Raw genomic sequence first — 19,050 nt, 5'->3', positions numbered from 1 at the left:
GTACAGGAGTTGGGAGGTCATATTGCGGCTGTACAGGACATTGGTTAGGCCACTGTTGGAATATTGCGTGTAATTCTGGTCTCCTTCCTATCGGAAAGATGTTGTGAAACTTGAAAGGGTTCAGAAAAGATTTACAAGGATGTTGCCAGGGTTGGAGGATCTGAGCTACAGGGAGAGGCTGAACAGGATGGGGCTGTTTTCCCTGGACCATCGGAGGTGAAGGGGTGACCTTACAGAGGTTTACAAAATTATGAGGGGCATGGATAGGATAAATAGGCAAAGTCTTTTCCCTTGGAGTCCAGAACTAGAGGGCAGAGGTTTAGGGTGAAGGGAAAGATATAAAAGAGACCTAAGGGGCAAGTTTTTCATGCAGAGGGTGGTACGTGTATGGAATGAGCTGCCAGAGGATGTGGTGGAGGCTGGTATAATTGCAACATTTAAGAGGCATTTGGATGGGTATATGGATAGGAAGGGTTTGGAGGGATGTGGGATTTGATTTTATTTAAATGAGAAAAGAGAGGGGAGATGAAGCAAACAAGATTTCAGGTAGATGTACAGAAGTTCGGTAACAGCAATATCCATATCAGTGCAAAAAATGATATACTTGAATTGGAAACCACAAGTGGGCAGTTACTGAGGCAGGCAAATCTTTTAACAAAGTATACATATAGGAATACCACAAGTATAAAATAGATCAATGCATTGGACAAAAGTTTATTTACATTTGGGTCGAGAGGCAGGTTTCATTGCCTGAAGGCCACATTTAGTTTTGTTCTTTGAGCAAATCCAATGCCTCTTAGCATGTCAACCTCTTGGCACGTTTTTGAGGGTCTGTTAATCCTGGAGCTGGATTTTCATTCCCAAGAGGGGTAGCTCATGTCAGAACACCAAGTATACTTTGAAGGCAGCTACAAGACCTGAGTGCCAAAGGCCATTTTGATTTTCTTACAGTCCCAGTCATTTTGTTTAATATGCCACCATCTAGTTCTCATTCTGCAACACACATTGATCCTGACAATCACCCTGATGGGCTGAAAATGTGTTGCTGGAAAAGCGCACCTACCACCTTCACCAAACTTTTGATTTTCAAGCTACCTCCGCTCCCACTTTCCTCTCAGTCCCCTTCTTGATGAAGAGCTTATGCTCGAAATGTCACTTCTCCTGCTGCTCCGATACTGCCTGACCAGCTGTGTTTTTCCAGCACCACATTCTTTCACTCTGATCTCCAGTACCTGCAGTCCTCACTTTCTTCTGACCCCACTGAGATAACTATGTTGTGGAAGGTAGCCAGCCATTATTAATGAAATAATAATGATCGCTCTTGGGGCAGTCTAACAAACAGGTGTTGCAACTCCAAGAACTGATCAGTTTTTCAACTGTCACAGCCGCATAGGCTGTTCTACATTTATTTTTTCATAAGCAGAGGCTTGAAATCAATTTAACATTTTTACAATTCAAAACACTTCTCCCCTCTCCATCAGCATTTACATCTCCACCTTAAAATGTGTGACATCGACACTCATGATGGGCAGGAGGGCTATTTAACACTCCATGGGGTTTGCTTCAACCGGCACCAAGTTTAAACAGCTTTGTCAGCTTGAGGGAACAATGTCATTAATGGATTTCCCAGTTCTATTGGAGGGATTTCACAAGGTTTAATATACTACTTCTCAACCATTCCTCTGGCAATTCTATGCTGGAAACGTATACCCCTCACCTGATTCACCAAAGCCCACTACCAGTGCCCTCATAAGATCCCGGACTCACCAATAATACTGGCTCCGACAATGAATCACCCTCATGGCCTCACTGCAGCTTTGACAATGGCCACCATACTGAATATCACTGCTGGCCTCTGACTGGCCGGCAGTTCTTAGAGTCAGTTTGCCAATGCCAAGGAGAAGTCCCACTTCAACGCAATTTAGAGCTCAACAGCAGTAAAATGGTTGGAAGAATTGTTCGCATGTCTTCCCACCAACCTTTTAACCAATCATGACATTGTATTGAATCCAGCCCAATATCAACCAGGGGCCAAACAGCTCAAATCTAAAGATATAATGTTAAGCATGCAGAATAAATACAGGCCAGAATTTTAAATATGTTTATTCTTAAAATCACAAGCTCAGGGCTAAATCAATGCGAGACTCAATGTGCTAATAAATACAACAAATGAGAATGGATAGAAAAGAATCTAAGAGTACTGCGGTGAGAAAGGAAAACTGGGTAGAATCTTTAAAAGTTGCATAAATATGTTACTACAAGTTTTGTCAGAGGAGGAAGGACAGACTTGAGGGAAGAAAGTGCACTGGACAAATATAACGGAAATCAAAATTATTTCCATTTGAAAAAGCCAGAGATAAAGTAAAAGAAAAAAAATCAATAAGATTATGAGTAACTAAAAAAGAACTTTTTTCCCCCATTTGTGGAATCTTACTGTATATATTTTGACATTACAACAGCAAGTACATATTAAACATACATCATTGACTAAGGGCAGAATTTTTTCATTTGCAATTAATGAGATTCCTGGTGTCCACTCCACCATGGCACACAAGCTTTATTCACAATGTTCCACTCTTCACATCCTTAAATTATGCTTCTGAGCTCTATGGTTCCCATTTCATGGAATTACACAGGATGAGTAGAGATGCTCACATTGCCAGCATCTTCCAGTGTTCACCCAGCTCGTGCCACATTTAGAGTCCAGCCGCAAAGCACTTCTGACATTCAAAGCTAGAAGCTGTCCTTCACACTCCAGTACTCAAAGCTCTGCATTCAGGACATGGCCCAGAAAGGGACAACAATTCACTTTCATGGACCTGGACGTGCTGGTGGATTGGGTGGGGAAAATGTGAGCAACTGACTGAAAACATGCCACTAAACACAGTCATGCTGGGTAGGTGCCTGAGTCAGTGATGTAACCCAGTTAAAGCACAATGCTCAGGATTGCAGAAAGAAGCTAAATGATCTTTTAAATTCACAAGGTTAAGTGCCACCATCATCTGTCTGCTTTTATCGCATTCACAGGTCCACCACTCGCTAACTCTACTACTGCACACATCTCTCGCCGAGTTTCGTGGACAACTTTCTCACTATTTTGCAGCATGCCCACTCAACAGTTCTCACCCACCTCAGTCTCCTAAACTAGTAACACATTCTGCCTTCTGCACTTCTTACTTACTCACTGGGAACAAATCAGCCCCATTCCTGTATCACCACTAAGTGGTCTTCCATCCACCTGTCATCACACTCACACCCTCCCTTTGGTCTTATGGCAGGACAAAACTCTCCCACAACGAGGTGGTTTGTGGACGTGAGGTTCCTCACACCGCATGAGGAACATGTTCCAGATTCGGCCAGAGAATGAACGATTGGTCTTGGAAGACCTGAATGGGCAATCAACCCAGTAAGCTTCATTGTGTTGCTCTCTAATTACCATCAATACTAACCTGCTCAAGCTTTCATTCTTCTTACAGAACTGATTCTCTCTCCTGTTCCAGTGAACCTCAGCCCTGAAGAGAACAGTGCTGGGCACCCACAGATCCACCCCCTCTGAGGAGCAGAACAGTAATTAAGAGGAAGACTTTTTTTAATTAACATCAACTGATTGCTGAAATGTTTCACTGTATCTCAGTATATGTGACAATAGTAAATTAAATCACATCAAATGGGAGAGGGGAGGGATTAAAGATTAGGATCTTTCTGGACTAAACATATTTTCCCCTATGCAATTACCCTGTGATTATTAGACAGATTCTTTTGAGATGAACTGTCCTACAATTATAACTATAGAATACTAAATAACTAATCAGGTGATGTGCTTTGAAGAAAAAGGTGTCAGATACATGCAAAGAGAAATGAAATAAAAAAGGTGAGAAAGCGAAGAGACGGGGATGGTCAATAGCTTTTTCTCGGGTTTCATAGCAAGTACATCACTGTTTACAAAAGAAAACATTGCTGGGGACCAAATATATTCTAAATTTGTTGAAACTAAGATGTGAGAAAGTATACTGCAAGTGTATTTGAAAATGATAATAAAGAACATATTTCCTGAAATTTGAGCAACATTTTCCAAGATCTTGCAGGAGATGACAGTTTCATGAAATCATTAGAAATTATATTTCAGGGTTCCACTGAGTGATGATGTTCACCAGGTGACTGAAGAGGGGTCAATTCAATCTTCATTTTGGAAGGTTCCAATCCCATTAGAGAAGTTAATGTGATATCACTATACAATGATAGCAACTAAGATTACAGCTCTCCAATATTTTATAATTACTGGCAGCTCTGAATTCAGGGTGGCTTTATTCTGTTTTTGAAGGATATACCAGATTCAATATAGGGATCATGTCTGTTATTTACTAAGAAGGCTAATACAATTAATATATAAAATCAATTTTACCAATAAACATGATAAACCTCTTTCTCTCATTCTTACCATTAGCAATTTGCAATGAGAGAATAAAATGCTCATATTAATAGCTGTATATCTATTCCATATTTTAGACATTAATTATGACTTTACAAAGCCCTGCAGGATGGGACAAAAGTTATTGAGAAGGTTAACAAAATACACACATTAGGTTACTTCAGAGATAGCAGGAACTCTAATTGGTTATGGTGGATTTTTAAAATTTCTGTTCTGGGTGCACGAGTTTTTTTTTGTATTGTTAATGAAAAGTAAACAAATAGAATCTCAAAATGCCAGAAGATTACTGAACTTTGTTACTGGCCTGATGTCTAACTTTTGCAACATTTTATTGTTTCGATCTCAAATTATCGTAGAACAGAAATTCTCTCTTACACAGCCTCTTTACTAAAGGCTTCAAACTCTTGATCTAACCTCTGTTCTTGACCTAACTATTTGTAACAGAGCCCATCTATATTCTCTACATTGCCTTACACTAATATTAATGCTGGTCTCTTATGTGTTACCTTAAGTCACACAACTTCAAGACTTACTGCTGACTGCTCCAAGCCTTTAGATTATATTAATTTTCTCAGTAACATACTGCTTTATTTATTGCCTTTTTTGTATACTTCGGGTCTGTCTACTTGTATCAGTTATGTGCCTCATTCATTGCTCATTCAAGCAATATTCATTTGTCATTTTTATTGGTGCATTAAAATTGGCTGTGTTTTTGTCTCCAAATAAAAAGTATAATCTTATGAATAAACTTATGAATACATATTCCCATGTGCTAACTGGTCTTATGTTGAAATGAAAGTATTCTATTTCTTTGCACTGAAAAATAGAAAACTATTACTTTCACTGTTGCTCTTAGCATATGATGAGAATTCCAACTGCTGCCTCTTATTTACAGATGCTGACCAGCTTTTATTTTTAAAATGTTCCTACTTAAATGCAAATTGACATTTTTGATACATTAGAACTCAGAATCTAAGGATAATAATTAATCCTTCCAAAGTATGTCAAATAAGGGTCCAGCAATTTGTCAGAACTGAAATTACACCAAGATAGTCTCTAGCACTGTATCACTCCCAACGTATGCATGCCTCAGATTGTTATGGCCTCCAGTTTTTCATTAAATGTATTAAAATTTATTTGAATATATTTATGGCTGCCAAGCATTCATAAGAAAATGTCTTAAGACTGCACAAACACATTTTTTTCCAAAATTAATTGACTAAATAATTTTATCACTTAATGGGAAGAATTTCTCTGGTCATTGTATAGCAATGAAGTAAAATAGTTTACTTAATCATTTACATTGTCTCTACGTTTTGGAAAACTAAGAAATTCTCCCACTTTAAATTATTGTTACTGACTTTTTAGCTATCAAAACTCTCTGTAACATGTAAACTGCGGGTTAGTTGCAGTTTCAATGCATTTAATTAATGATGGCAGCATAGATGCTGTAAAATCAACAGCATCCTATGAAATGTAAGTTCACACTGTAACATTGTACAACTATTTTTCCATTGGCTGGGGCCATTTGATAAGGTATTGATCCCAAATTACCTGTTGTCATAGTTCTGTCACCTCAACCTGAACAGTTGTCATCACTGTAAAAAAAGGTCACTGATTAGGCCTCAGCTCGAGTATTTTACGATCACAGGTACCACAGCTCAAGGAACATCTCAGAAAAAAATGAAGAGGAGTTAGACAAGAAGAGTACCAACTGTGAGGGGTGTCATGTGAAGAAGCTACAGAAACTGGGATTATTCATAAAATAAGAGTTGAATTGGAGATTTAATTGAGGTGTTCAAAATTAAGAGGTGTTTTAACAGTAGTTACAACGAAACTGTTTCCAAAGGCAAGAGATTTAGTAACCAAGTAATTGGCAGAAGTACCAGAGGGAAGATTAGGCACCATTTTGAAGCTGGATTAATGGTGCTGGAAGAGCACAGCAGTTCAGGCAGCATCCAAGAAGCAGCGAAATCGACGTTTCGGGCAAAAGCCCTTCATCAGGAATAAAGGCAGTGAGCCTGAAGCACGGAGAGATAAGCTAGAGGCGGGTGGGGGTGGGGAGAAAGTAGCATAGAGTTCAATGGGTGAGTGGGGGAAGGGATGAAGGTGATAGGTCAGGGAGGAGAGGGTGGAGTGGATAGATGGAAAAGGAGGTTGGCAGGTAGGACAAGTCTGGACAAGTCATGGGGACAGTGCTGAGCTGGAAGTTTGGAACTAGGGTGAGGTGGGGGAAGGGGAAATGAGAAACTGTTGAAGTCCACATTGATGCCCTGGGGTTGAAGTGTTCTGAGGCAGAAGATGAGGCGTTCTTCCTCCAGGCGTCTGGTGGTGAGGGAGCGGCGGTGAAGGAGGCCCAGGACCTCCATGTCCTCGGCAGAGTGGGAGGGGGAGTTGAAATGTTGGGCCACGGGGTGGTGTGGTTGATTGGTGAAGCTGTTTGTTGTTGTGATCAGTACATCCCATGTATGCACTTATCAAAATCTAATGTGTTTCTGCCCTTGAGGTGAATGGTTGCACAAATGAGTCACCTCACCAACCCATCTGCCCTCCCACCACGATTTCCAATCAATGTGGGAGGTGAACTCTCGCTCTCAAACAAACAAACAGTCTCAAATGCCTGTAAAAACACAGAAAACTGAAGGAAAATCCTTCCCATTATGTGGGAGATGCAGCATCTGTGAGGAGCTGCTCCTCCAATTATTGTTCCTGTCTACTGGTGCTGTTCCAATTCCACCAACCTCAGGTTCCTGCCCTCCCACTCTTGCTGCACTTCCAGAGACCGAGACAATCTCTGTTGAGAGCAATTGCAAACATTAGTGAGAAGAAACCTATAATTGGAGGAGCTGAAGGTGGGTGTTACTCTAGCCACTATGCACCTGAGTAACAGCTGTCTTCATGAAGTGCCCACTGGTTCTGAGCCTAAATGTCACTGTTGAGGGAGAAGACACAGACCAAGGGTCTGAGGGATGCAGGCGGCAGGCAGAGGCAGAGTGTCAAATTCAGGTAGGTGCAGAATCTGACTGTTGGGCTGAGAGGGATTTCAGAATCTGGAGTATTAGATGCCAGCGTTGGTCATGGAAGAAGAGAACCTGAACATTGGTTCAGTTAGGGGAGCAGAACACCAGGCCCAGTATCAATTGATACCTTGGTCAGATACCTCAGTCCTTTTGTATTATGTAACTTCATCCATCACCATTCATAAAATTCTGTAAAGGGGGAGGTAATCAGGGTAGTTGTGACCTGAAATATTTTTATGTATCAAGGCAGTGGTTAACAATGCTGCCTCACAGCATCCAAGGAGCAGCGAAATCGACGTTTCGGGCAAAAGCCCTTCATCAAGAATAAAGGGACCCCAGTTCAAGTCCAGCCTCAGGCGACTGTGTGGAGTTTACATATTCTCGTGTCTGCATGCGTTTCCGCCAAGTGCTCTGGCTTCCTCCCATGGTCCAAAAATGTACAGATTAGGTGGATTGGCCATGCTAAATGTGTCCATAGTGTTCAGGGATGTGTAGGTTAGATGCATTAGTCAGGAGTAAATGTAGAGTAATGGGGTTGGGGGACTCTTCGGAGGGTTGGTGTGGGCTTGTTGGGCCAAATGGCCTGTTTCCACACTGTAGGGATTCTATGAACAGAAAGAAAAATAATCTGCAAATTCTTTCCCTTAATGACAGTCAACACACTGCATTCAAATTTTACAAAGGTTGTTAGGAACCTATCTACAAATCATACTTTTCCAGGTGTGTTTAGAGGTAAGGACAGTGTGGTAACATTATTTGGATAACAGAAAATCCAGCACCCCAGCCCCACCACCATAATGCTATTCCTGGCTTGCAACTTATCTGAAAAAGGGAAAAATTAAACATCTTGCCCTTAAATAACATCTAAGAAAGCATCAAAAATGGCAAAGGGGCTGGATTTTCACTAGTATCTCAATGAGATTACTAACCTGTGCTTACCGCTAAACCCAAGTACGTTCAGGATAGGGTTGCTAACTGTATTTCAATGCTTTCATAGAAGTATCATTTTATGTTTCCAACAATCCCACTCCCATACTGCTGCTGTTCATTTCTCAACACATCTATCTTTCTGACACCTCCTTCCTACACAAATTGGAAAGGAACAGGCTCATCATGACTCAATTGTTTGATTTTCAGTTCTCGGGTAGTATGTTATCCTCTAACTCTTCATATTATAACTAATATGCAAATGTTCCAAGAAAATTAAAAGAGCACTCTTAAAAATTGATCCTATCATTTATCTCTCAGGTTGTTTCTTAAAGTGACCTAAAGATTCATTTCAGTTTTTGCAACATAGTTGCTGTACATCTCTCTGGCTATGAATCTTCGGTCCCACTCATCTATGCAGACCCAATATCCTAAATAAATCTAGTACCATTTGCCAGCATTTGACCCATACCCCTCTAAACCTTTCCTATTCATATACCCAGCCTTTTAAATGTTGTAATTGTATCAGCTTCCACCACTTCCTCTGGTAGCTCATTTCATACATGCACCACCCTCTACATGAAAATGTTGGCCCTTGGGTCCCTTTCAGACAATTCTGAAGGACTTGCATCCCAAGTTAAGACCTATTAATATTCTCACACAAACAAGATTCAATGTCTCCAGAAACAATTTTGTCACTGTGAGCATTATTCATCATCACTTAATCATTAATCCCTTCCTGACTCAACAGCCTAGATATTTACTTAGCTAGCACTTCCTTGCTGGTAGAGTTAGCAAGTCCACTTCTCTCTGAATCCCAAGAGATTTTTTTAAAATTTCAAACAGAATCCACTCCAGGGTGTCTGACTGACTGACCAGCTCAGCTACTTGTTCGGCAAGAAGGCTCCTGCGAATATGAGCTTAGACCATACACAGTGGTTTCTAGGCTCTGGAGTTAATCATGGGACTTTGGGGATGTGATGGGTGGCTGCAAATGTGTTGCTGGTCAAAGCACAGCAGGTTAGGCAGCATCTCAGGAATAGAGAATTCGACGTTTCGAGCATAAGCCCTTCATCAGGAATTCCTGATGAAGGGCTTATGCTCGAAACGTCGAATTCTCTATTCCTGAGATGCTGCCTAACCTGCTGTGCTTTGACCAGCAACACATTTGCAGCTGTGATCTCCAGCATCTGCAGACCTCATTTTTTACTCGAAGATTTTAACCTACTGCGAATCCTCTTACAAGGATGCCTTCCTTGAAGAAGCTCTCTTCCTCCCTCTACAAGGATTTCAGTGAGTCCCTCTCTCACTGCACCCCCCAGGTCATCTCCTCTGCACAGAAGCTCTTCAGCCACGTTCTCAAACAGACCCGTTACCACAGCCACATCTCCTTCCTCAGCACCTGCCTAAGGAACCGACTGATCCCACACGGACTCCGAACTACATTCCAACCAACAAAATTTGGACCCAACCAGGACAACCTGTATCAAAGTATTCCTGATGAAGGGCTTATGCTCGAAACGTCGAATTCTCTATTCCTGAGATGCTGCCTAACCTGCTGTGCTTTGACCAGCAACACATTTGCAGCTGTGATCTCCAGCATCTGCAGACCTCATTTTTTACTCGATGTGATGGGTGGAACAAACAAATAGGAGAATTGATCAAAGTTTTATTGTGGGATGGGAGAAAGTGATAATGGGGTATTCAATTATTGGGGGGGGGGGGGGGGCTGAGAAGGTACTGAGGTACAAATACTGCAGAGTGTGCTTGATCATGTTGTGTCCCAATTGTAAGGGTTATCCAACCATTGAGTGGGAAAGGGTGTCCCTGCGCCTCCTAGCCATAAGCAGTGCTGGAAACCAATTTACCTCGTTCTTTCAGCATTCCCATATCTCCCTTTAGTTTTCAGGATGCGCAAATCCTGTGGAAATTAGCTGTCCAGCCAAACTACTGAAATGGAAATCAAATTTAAGACACAGAGCCACACTATAACATTGCAATGGCCTTCCTACCTCCCAGAAGGATACTGACGGCCAGGCACCTATCTCTTTTTTTAAAAAAAGGAGAAAGAATGGACCGTTTAACATCTAAAATGTATTTATATCCCACCAGACCCAACCCGTTCCGATTTGTGTCAATTTAATTTTGGCCAGGCCAACTAACCAAGGCAGCAAGAGAACAAAACTCTGGCTGCAGTGTGAGAATAGGTGGTGTGTAAAACCAAGGGCAGAAAATAGTTGGCCAAACAACCCAACCCTGGCCCTGGAGTAGAAAACAATTGTGACAATTTTCGTCAATGAAAAGGGAATATTTACCTCATAGGCGTCAGGCATGTTGACTGTCTCTCCATGTTCAGCCACGTAGCCAATGATTCCCTTCCCCCAGGGTACCTGCACCTCGTTGGAGTTTTCCATGCTGCAGGAAGGCACTACCGTGGTCCCCGAGTGAACGTCGAAGAACTTGGAGACCAACTTTTTCTTGTGGGGCGGCCCCTCCACCAGAAAGAGCGAGCAGCGGTCCGCGCCCACCATGATGCACACGTTGATGAGGATCTTGTAGCTCAGGCTGGTGAGGTCTAGCTCGTTCGAGATGTCCTTGACGAGCTCCAGGAAGAACTCGCGCTCGCTGGAGTCCTTGAGCTTGCGCTTGTAGTCGGTGGCGGCGGAGGCGTACTGCGGGATGTTCACCCGGGACTCCAGCAGCGCGCTCAGGAGGTGGGCGGCGGTCGGGGGCAAGGAGCTGGCTTTTCTCAGGAGAGCCCTCCTGCCGCTGCCGGAGGGGGAGGAGTGCTCGTCGCAGGTCCGGTGCGAGGTCACGGCCCTGGAGCGGGCGAAACTCCTCCGCAGCTCCTTCTGGGACGAGCGCCGGGGGCTGCAGCCCGTCTCCCGGGGCAGGCTCTGCTGCCCCTCGGCCGCCCAGCCGCCAGCCTGGCGCTCCCGCAGCCACTTGCTCACCGACTCCCGCCGGCCCTTCCTCAGCAGGTAGTCCTCCAAGAGCTCGGGGTGGCGGTCCAGGAACGCTTCCACGTCCCTGAAGTCCAGGCTGGACATGGCAGCTTGGAGCGGGAAAAGTTGCTCTCGACCCGACCCGACCCTGAACTGACCCAAAAACTTAGAGCATCAGCCGTGGCGCCAGTGCCTCAAACGAGGAGGGAGATCGAGCCCCGGCAAACCATAGATGCTGTCTATTTATTTCGCTGGTATTCCCAGAACGTGACATTGCCGTTTCACGCTTGACTCGATGGCAAACAGATTGCAGTCCTGCCAGTCCCTCGCTGTAAATTAATCTGGAAGCAGCGAGGGATTCATCAGAAGCCAATTCTACCCCTTCGACTAAACTCAAGCAGCGCTTTGGGTCATTTATCACCCAGTCAGACCAAAGTCGGGCGAACACAGATTGGTCATTAATCGTACTACGAGACCAGGACTCGAGAAGAAATTGCACCCCAGCTCTGACCGCGATGTAACTGCTGTGAGACTCATAAATCGTCAACCGACTAAACTATGGCTGGAAAGTTTTATAGAGAGGGCGATTCCAACGCCGTTAAGAATCTCAGGCAGCCCATCCAACTGGGGATTTGAATTGTCTTTATAAAGTGTTGCCCATGCAATCAAACAGCTGCCTGGGGTATTTATAGGATAAAGGACAGCGAGGGTCCTTGACAACTTTGAACTTAGTCGTTTGTAGCGAAAGTGAACCTGTTTTTAAATTGAATGTGCACACTGAGTGCAAGAATTGTTCATTTAATTATTTAGTTGCAGGACATGTATCTAATGGGCTCACTATTCGGGCCGTTAACAGAGTGAAATACTAAGTTTTGGTAATTATGGACTTTAATGGGATGTTGACGTTGTCGAAGCTGGAATTCACAAAAGGGGAAAATGGGACTCCGATCATTCAGTTCCTCAACAGCAACAAGTATAACATTGAAACCAAGAAGTGACCTCCAAAAGCTGGACGGGAATAGATGGCGGCACTGGTGCCTATTGAGCCCATTGCACTTTGCCATACATTACAATCAGGATTGATGTCCGTTTGGACAGTTAGGTGTTGAGCAACACTGCTGCTCCTGTTCCCAGATTCGGGCTGCCTGTTATTAATAGGCACGAACCAGGTTGCCATGAGATACCGTGACTTGACGTCAAGACTTTACTGTAGTGGATCAGGAAAACTGCTTCTACCTGTCCTCAGCAAAGTTACAGAACGACCACCTCAGTGGAATGGACTGGTCCCATTTCCCGGGGGAGGGTGTTATTGGACCTGACGCACTTCACTGAGGACAGAGCAATTTAAAATACATTGCGGCGTCAGTGAAGATTGAGGAGATGCTGGGAAAGTAAATCGCCAGAGATCCTTCCTTCTGTCAGCTGTGAAACTCAGCCACTTCAGGATCATTAACGCTGATCTAAACTCTCTTTAATTACTATTGATTTTCTCCCACTGTTTACACGTCAGACGGACTCCCCTGAGATGTATTGACCGCTGTTAAATTCTGCCCATCAAATATTTGAATAAATTCCCTCCCCTTTCTCCCAGGACTTCAAGCTTCCTAATCATCTCTATAATGACCTCTTTAATTTCTTACTGCATAGCTAATTAAAACTAATTAAAATTGAACCCGTTAAGGCGGCAGTAACTTTACTACTCCACACAATGTGCTTGACCTTGTGAGTCAAACAATGGACTCTTCACTGTTTGGCACTAGGTACACGTACGGGTCACAAGTGATCTGACCTGACCTGCAGATTTTATCCTGACAAGTGCAACGCAACTGTTGATGCAAGACTGTTTGGTTAATGATATGCCGATCGGTTGTTCTGTACACAAACAAATCGTGCCTTCCGTGATAACAAAAAAAAGTCACGTATCCCGAGAAAATTATAAGGGAACCGCCTGCGAATCGCCAGGATTGGTTTATGCTAGTGGTCACGTTCTGATATTAAGTAAATTCGGTGAGTCTTTGCCGGCTGTTGATCCCGTTCATCGTTTTTGCATTCTGAACATAAATAAAGACATACATTTGTAAAGCATTTTTTCAAAACCTTTGGACGTCTCAAAGTGCTTTGCAGCCAACTAAGTCGGATTGAATTGTAAATGTTGTAATGCCAAAAAAAAATCAAATATGAGACTGAATACTCCCCCATCGGCCTGGATGAGTGCTGTTTCAACAATGCAGAAGAAGCTGATCACTATCAGGACGAAATTAGCATCCCATCCACCACCTTAAAACATTTGCTCTCTCCATCTCTCCTCCACAATTGTTCTAGCACGATTTGTTTGATAGAACCTTCCAAACTCATGATCACTACCACCTAGAAGGACAAGACCACTAGAGTGTCACCTACAAGTTCTCTTTCAAGTCACACCCTGTCCTAAATTGGGATGATATTGCTGTTCAACCACTGGATAAAGTCGTGGAACTCCCTCTCTAACAACATTGCCGGTATTCCTACAGGACATGAATGTCAGTGATTCAGGAAGCCAGCTCATCCTTCTGAAGGGCAATGAGGGAACAGCAATAACAACAGGTCTAGCTAGTAATGCTGACATCCTGTGAAAGAATAAGAAAATAAATAAACAGTAAACTCCAACAAACAGCAATCTGATATCCATCAAATAATTTGTTTCCTGTGTTGTTGATTTAGGTATAAAAATATGACCGGGACATGAGGGATAACTCCACTGCTGCTCTTCAAAATAATTTCATGGGTTCTTTTACATCCAATGGAGCTAGCAGGTGGATTCTATGCTGACAGTTGAAAATGCGTTGCTGGTTAAAGCACAGCAGGTCAGGCAGCATCCAAGGAATAGGAAATTCGACGTTTCGGGCATAAGCCCTTCATCAGGAATGAGGAGAGGGTGGCAGGCAGGTTAAGATAAAAGGTAGGGAGGAGGGACTTGGGGGAGGGGCGATGGAGATGTGAGAACGTGGCTGAAGAGTTTCTGTGCAGAGGAGATGACCTGGGGGGTGCAGTGAGAGAGAGACTCACTGAAATCCTTGTAGAGGGAGGAAGAGAGCTTCTTCAAGGAAGGCATCCTTGCAAGACGATTCGCAGAAGGTTAAAATCTTCGGGTAAAAAATGAGGTCTGCAGATGCTGGAGATTTTTCACAGTTGAAAATGCGTTGCTGGTTAAAGCACAGCAGGTCAGGCAGCATCCAAGGAACAGGAAATTCGACGTTTCGGGCATAAGCCCTTCATCAGGAATGAGGAGAGGGTGGCAGGCAGGTTAAGATAAAAGGTAGGGAGGAGGGACTTGGGGGAGGGGCGATGGAGATGTGAGAATGTGGCTGAAGAGTTTCTGTGCTGAGCAGAGCAGCAAGGGACTCAGGCTGTGATTGGTCTTAATAGAGTAGCAAGTGATATGCCCAGGATTTGGGAGTGGCAGGGGATGTGGGTACCACACCCCCTGGAGCACAGTAAGGGCATCAGTGTAAATGACACATGCATGGGTGGATGGCGTATGCACTGATTTCCTGTTCAAATTCAGTGTTAGGAGATAGATTTGATGTAAAATTGGTGACCATGTTTACTGTATTCAGTTTCAAAATCTGATTTTAATTCACAACTTCCAGACTACTTACCCAAAAGCAAAATATTTAACAGTAACATTAAATATCTTATAATATGTACTGCTCTAAAAACATAACAAACTGCATGTTATGACGAACAGAAGTAAGATTTTGGAAGAAGACTGATCTATGTACAAAATAAGAATTACAATAGAGACCAATTACTATTTTCAAATCTGTTACATGTAAATTATCCATGATTGACCAATTTTGAAAGCAACCTAAACTGGAGAATTATGGCTTGTGTGTATTAAATAAGTTACATACTACTAAACTTGCATTTTGGAAATAAAGCTGCAATTCTGACGTCAAATATTTTGTTGATCAATAACATAATTTCAAATATGTGTAACAAAATAAATGACAAAATTTATTAATCATATTGCTTAACTATAGAGTCATAGAGGTGTACAGCATGAAAATAGACCCTTCAGCCCAACTTGTCCATACCGAACAGGTTTCGAAAACTGAATTAGTCCCATTTATCTATGTTGGGCCCATAGCCTTCTAAATCTTTTCTAACCATGCACTATCCAAACGTCTTTTAAGTATTGTAATTGTAGGTGCCTCTACCACTTCCTATGACAGCTCATTCCATATATGCACCATAGTCTGTGTGAAAAAATTAACCCGGTCCCTTTTAAATCTTTTCCCTCTGTTGGGATCCATTATTAAGGTTAGGTAGTGTAAGAAACTTTATTGTTAGGTAGTGCTCACATAAGGTAGTATTAGCAAGTCTGGAACTTGTTAGCTTCACTAGACAACAGGAAGCCATTATGTTACACTAAGAACAGACTGAAAAGCTGATGGCATAGCCTGAAGAGGCCCCAGGGAGGGTGAGAGATAACAGGACATTGGAGCCGTGTCTAAATGCACGTAGCTCAAACTGAGGTAATAGAATGTTATCAGGTGAGAACCAATGACATACCAAAATTCTGCATTTTACCAAATAAGGATGTAACTCTGGAATGTGAGAGGACAAAAGGATAGACAAATTAAAAATATAGTCAGAACGCGCCTTCTCCAGTGAGCTAGACACCTCACTGTACTGTGTACGATTCTCTCTCATTAAACCTGTTTATACTTTTAATCAGACCCGTTGTCTCTCTCCTCCAAACGAACACGGGGACAGAAGTCCTGTTCCAACAGAGATGGTGACCCCGCCGCAGGAGGGAGTAGAGACACGCCTGTTGGCAGGGATTGAGAGCTCGTCGGACGGCCGGCCACTCCTAATCGGGCTTGGAGACGCCCTTTATACAAAAGATCTCCAGTAGGGGTTTGAATACACTAAATTCTTATTTTGTTTGGCGTCTCACAACTCTTTGCCAACCGAAATTCTGGGCTTGTCAGCCCGAGAGAATCGAACCGTTTTGTTTTATAGTAACGAAAGTCTCTGGGTCAAGGATTGAAAGTCCTAGAGATGAGTAAGTAGAGTGAACCGGTGATCAAGAGTGGTGAGTCATTTTTGGATGCAGCGCTGCAAAGTTTTGGTGAAGAGATAGTTTTGGGGTAAAGCGGATACGTCCCCTGCGCTTTGGACTGGGTTGGGGTAAAGCGGATACTTCCCCTGTGCTGACGAGTTTGGGTAAAGCGTATGCTTCCCCTTGCGCTGACGAATTTGGGTAAAGTGTATGCTTCCCCCCGCGCTGACGAATTTGGGTAAAGCGTATGCTTCCCCCCGTGCTGACGAATTTGGGTAAAGCGTATACTTGCCCCGCGCTGACGAATTTGGGTAAAGCGTATGCTTCTCCCCACGCCGACGAATTTGGGGTAAAGTGTATACTTCCCCTGACCAGAGGACAGTGTTGACTGGAACAGGCTTTGTCAGGAGTCGAATTACAAGGATTTGAGAACCCGATTTCTGGACCGTATTTCAGTAGCCGGCCCGTCCCGCAATATAATGGAAGTATTTAACAGGGGCTCACGAACCCCAACGCACATAAGTTGAATTCCTAGAGTAGGGGGGCATTGGGCAAGGAGAGAGAGACAAAGACAGAGGACAGGGGACAGAGACAGACACAGAGTTACGGACAGAGCGACTGTGTGTGTGTGTGTGTGTGTGTGTGTGTGTGTGTGTGTGTGAGGGAGTCTGTTTATGAGAAAGAGTCTCTGGGTGTGTAAAAATCTGTGTGTGTATAAGTATTTCTGTGTTTGTAAAAGTCTGTGTGAGAAAAAAGAGTTTCTATGTGTGGAAGTCTGTGAAAAAGTCTGTGTTGTTGCCCAGAGAGAGAGAGAGAGAGACTTGCAAAAGGTTGCTCAACTAACAGGCAGTTTAACACTTTGTGCTCTGGCTTGAATTCATCTGTTTGATAGTGATTGAATGTTTAAGTTTTGTCACCTAGGGCGTAAGTCCCGGGACTGTTTTGGATGTGATTGTTATGGTTGTTTAACATGATTTAGATGCATCTGTTTGTTTGGTGATTGAATTCTTGTTTTTGTTTCTAGAGCTTGAGTTCCGGGACTGCTGTTTAAAGTGATTTCTTTTTATGTGAACTTAACATGATTTTTTAAGGCTAATAACTCCTGTTCTTTTATGAGTCATGACTCCCTAACTACTTTTCTTACTAACCTCTTTTATTTTTACATAAAAGCAATATATGAAGGACAGTCGAAGTTTCGTTCGACAGTGGGTAGTTGTAAAAACGAAAATTTCCATGGTTATTATCTGTGACCTTGGATTCAACCATTGTGCATGCGTTAGAAGTTTTTAACTTGAATTGACAAATTGTTGTAAGACAGCTCTGATTATTTTTACTACCTAAAGTATTGTAATTGAGAAATGATTGGACAGGAGTACATAAGAAAACTAATTTTGGATCTAAATTAGGGTACTAAATCTAGACGATTACAGTGGATTTCAAAATTGGGAACTGTATGCATTTTACATTTTAAATATTAAACACTGAATAAATGGACGTAAATATATAAATATGTTTACAAGTTAGGAACAGGCCTTAAAGTTAGTCAAGCACGAATTGATAAATTGGTGTTTGAGCATATGGGAAGATAGGAACATTGGAAAATTTCTTAAAAGAAAGAAACAGGGAAGAACATAACGACTTGTCCCCTTCGGGAAGTGTTGATAGGGGACAAGGAGATTGGGTTTGTGTGTGACCCCCTCACCAGTGGGGAGGTCGGAACATTTAAAAGGAAATGACGGTCCTGGTTGAGAATCCGATAGGATTGTCAGAACAAGTTAATTTATTTTTGAGGCCCAGTCTGTATTTGTGGGCTGAGTTAATGTCTATTTTGAATATACTATTTACTGCGGGAGAAAGGAGACTTATATGGGGATGCTGGATAGGGAAAGATACGGAAGATAGAAGGGTGAAGTGGGATAAAACCATTAAATGAATTGTTAGGAAGGGCACAGAAAGTGTTTGTAAAGAGAGAAAGGACGAGTGACAGGAGCAGAATGCGTAAATGATGGTAGCTGCGGTTGATGAGGTAATTAGGAGAAGAATGCAACCAAAAGTGAGCAACCGGAGCAGCGGGTGATAGCATGTAGGGCAGAGAAGAAAGGGGATAGGGAGAGACAAGGAGGAGCATTTGATAGAGAGTTTAAGCGACAGGGGAGAGACGAAGGTCTCCACAGGCAGGATGCCATTACTGTGGAAGGACATTTGATACTGAAACAAGATTGGTGGCTCAGGATTTTGAAGGGAGGCGCACACAGGGAGACAGTGTTAGAGAGGCCACGGAAGAAGGGATAACGGATGGACAGAGGACACCACATGGGAATGAGCGCGATGTGGGCAGCCCGGTCAGCCGGGAGGATGCCATTATGCACCTTATTGAGTTACAAGACCGCGCAAGTGCGGCCGAGAAAGGTGAGTGGGAGAGCAAGGGGGCAGTGGCCCAGACGATTTGTGTGGGGACGTCGCAGCATCGACTATGGAGATCGGCAGGCGGAGAGGTAGTGGCACCCCGGTCCCTGCTCCCTACGCTACTTGCTGAACTCCATGCGCCGACACATGTGACACTGTCTAAGGTCCTCCTGGCAGTGCGGGTTCATTGGTGGGCTCCCAAGCTACGGGAACAATTGGAAAATCTGAGAGCAAAGTGTAAGATTTGCAATGAGCATAACGCTCGCAGAGCTCTCC

General features: G+C 43.2%; 1 protein-coding gene across 1 annotated transcript in view; it reads right to left on the bottom strand.

The window, feature by feature from the left end:
• Positions 1–11,848, bottom strand: part of pde11al (phosphodiesterase 11a, like) — a 295,860-nt gene extending 284,012 nt beyond the window's left edge. Inside the window, exon 1 of the mRNA XM_060825345.1 lies at positions 10,692–11,848. Within this exon, the coding sequence (XP_060681328.1) occupies positions 10,692–11,426 (735 nt within the window). The 5' untranslated portion in view covers positions 11,427–11,848. The remainder of the gene's footprint in view (positions 1–10,691) is intronic.
• Positions 11,849–19,050: the final 7,202 nt, after the last annotated feature.

The sequence above is a fragment of the Hemiscyllium ocellatum genome, chromosome 5 (genome assembly GCF_020745735.1).
Source record: "Hemiscyllium ocellatum isolate sHemOce1 chromosome 5, sHemOce1.pat.X.cur, whole genome shotgun sequence".
In the NCBI taxonomy this organism is placed as follows: Eukaryota; Metazoa; Chordata; class Chondrichthyes; order Orectolobiformes; family Hemiscylliidae; genus Hemiscyllium; species Hemiscyllium ocellatum.
This window is presented reverse-complemented; position numbering and strand designations above follow the sequence as displayed.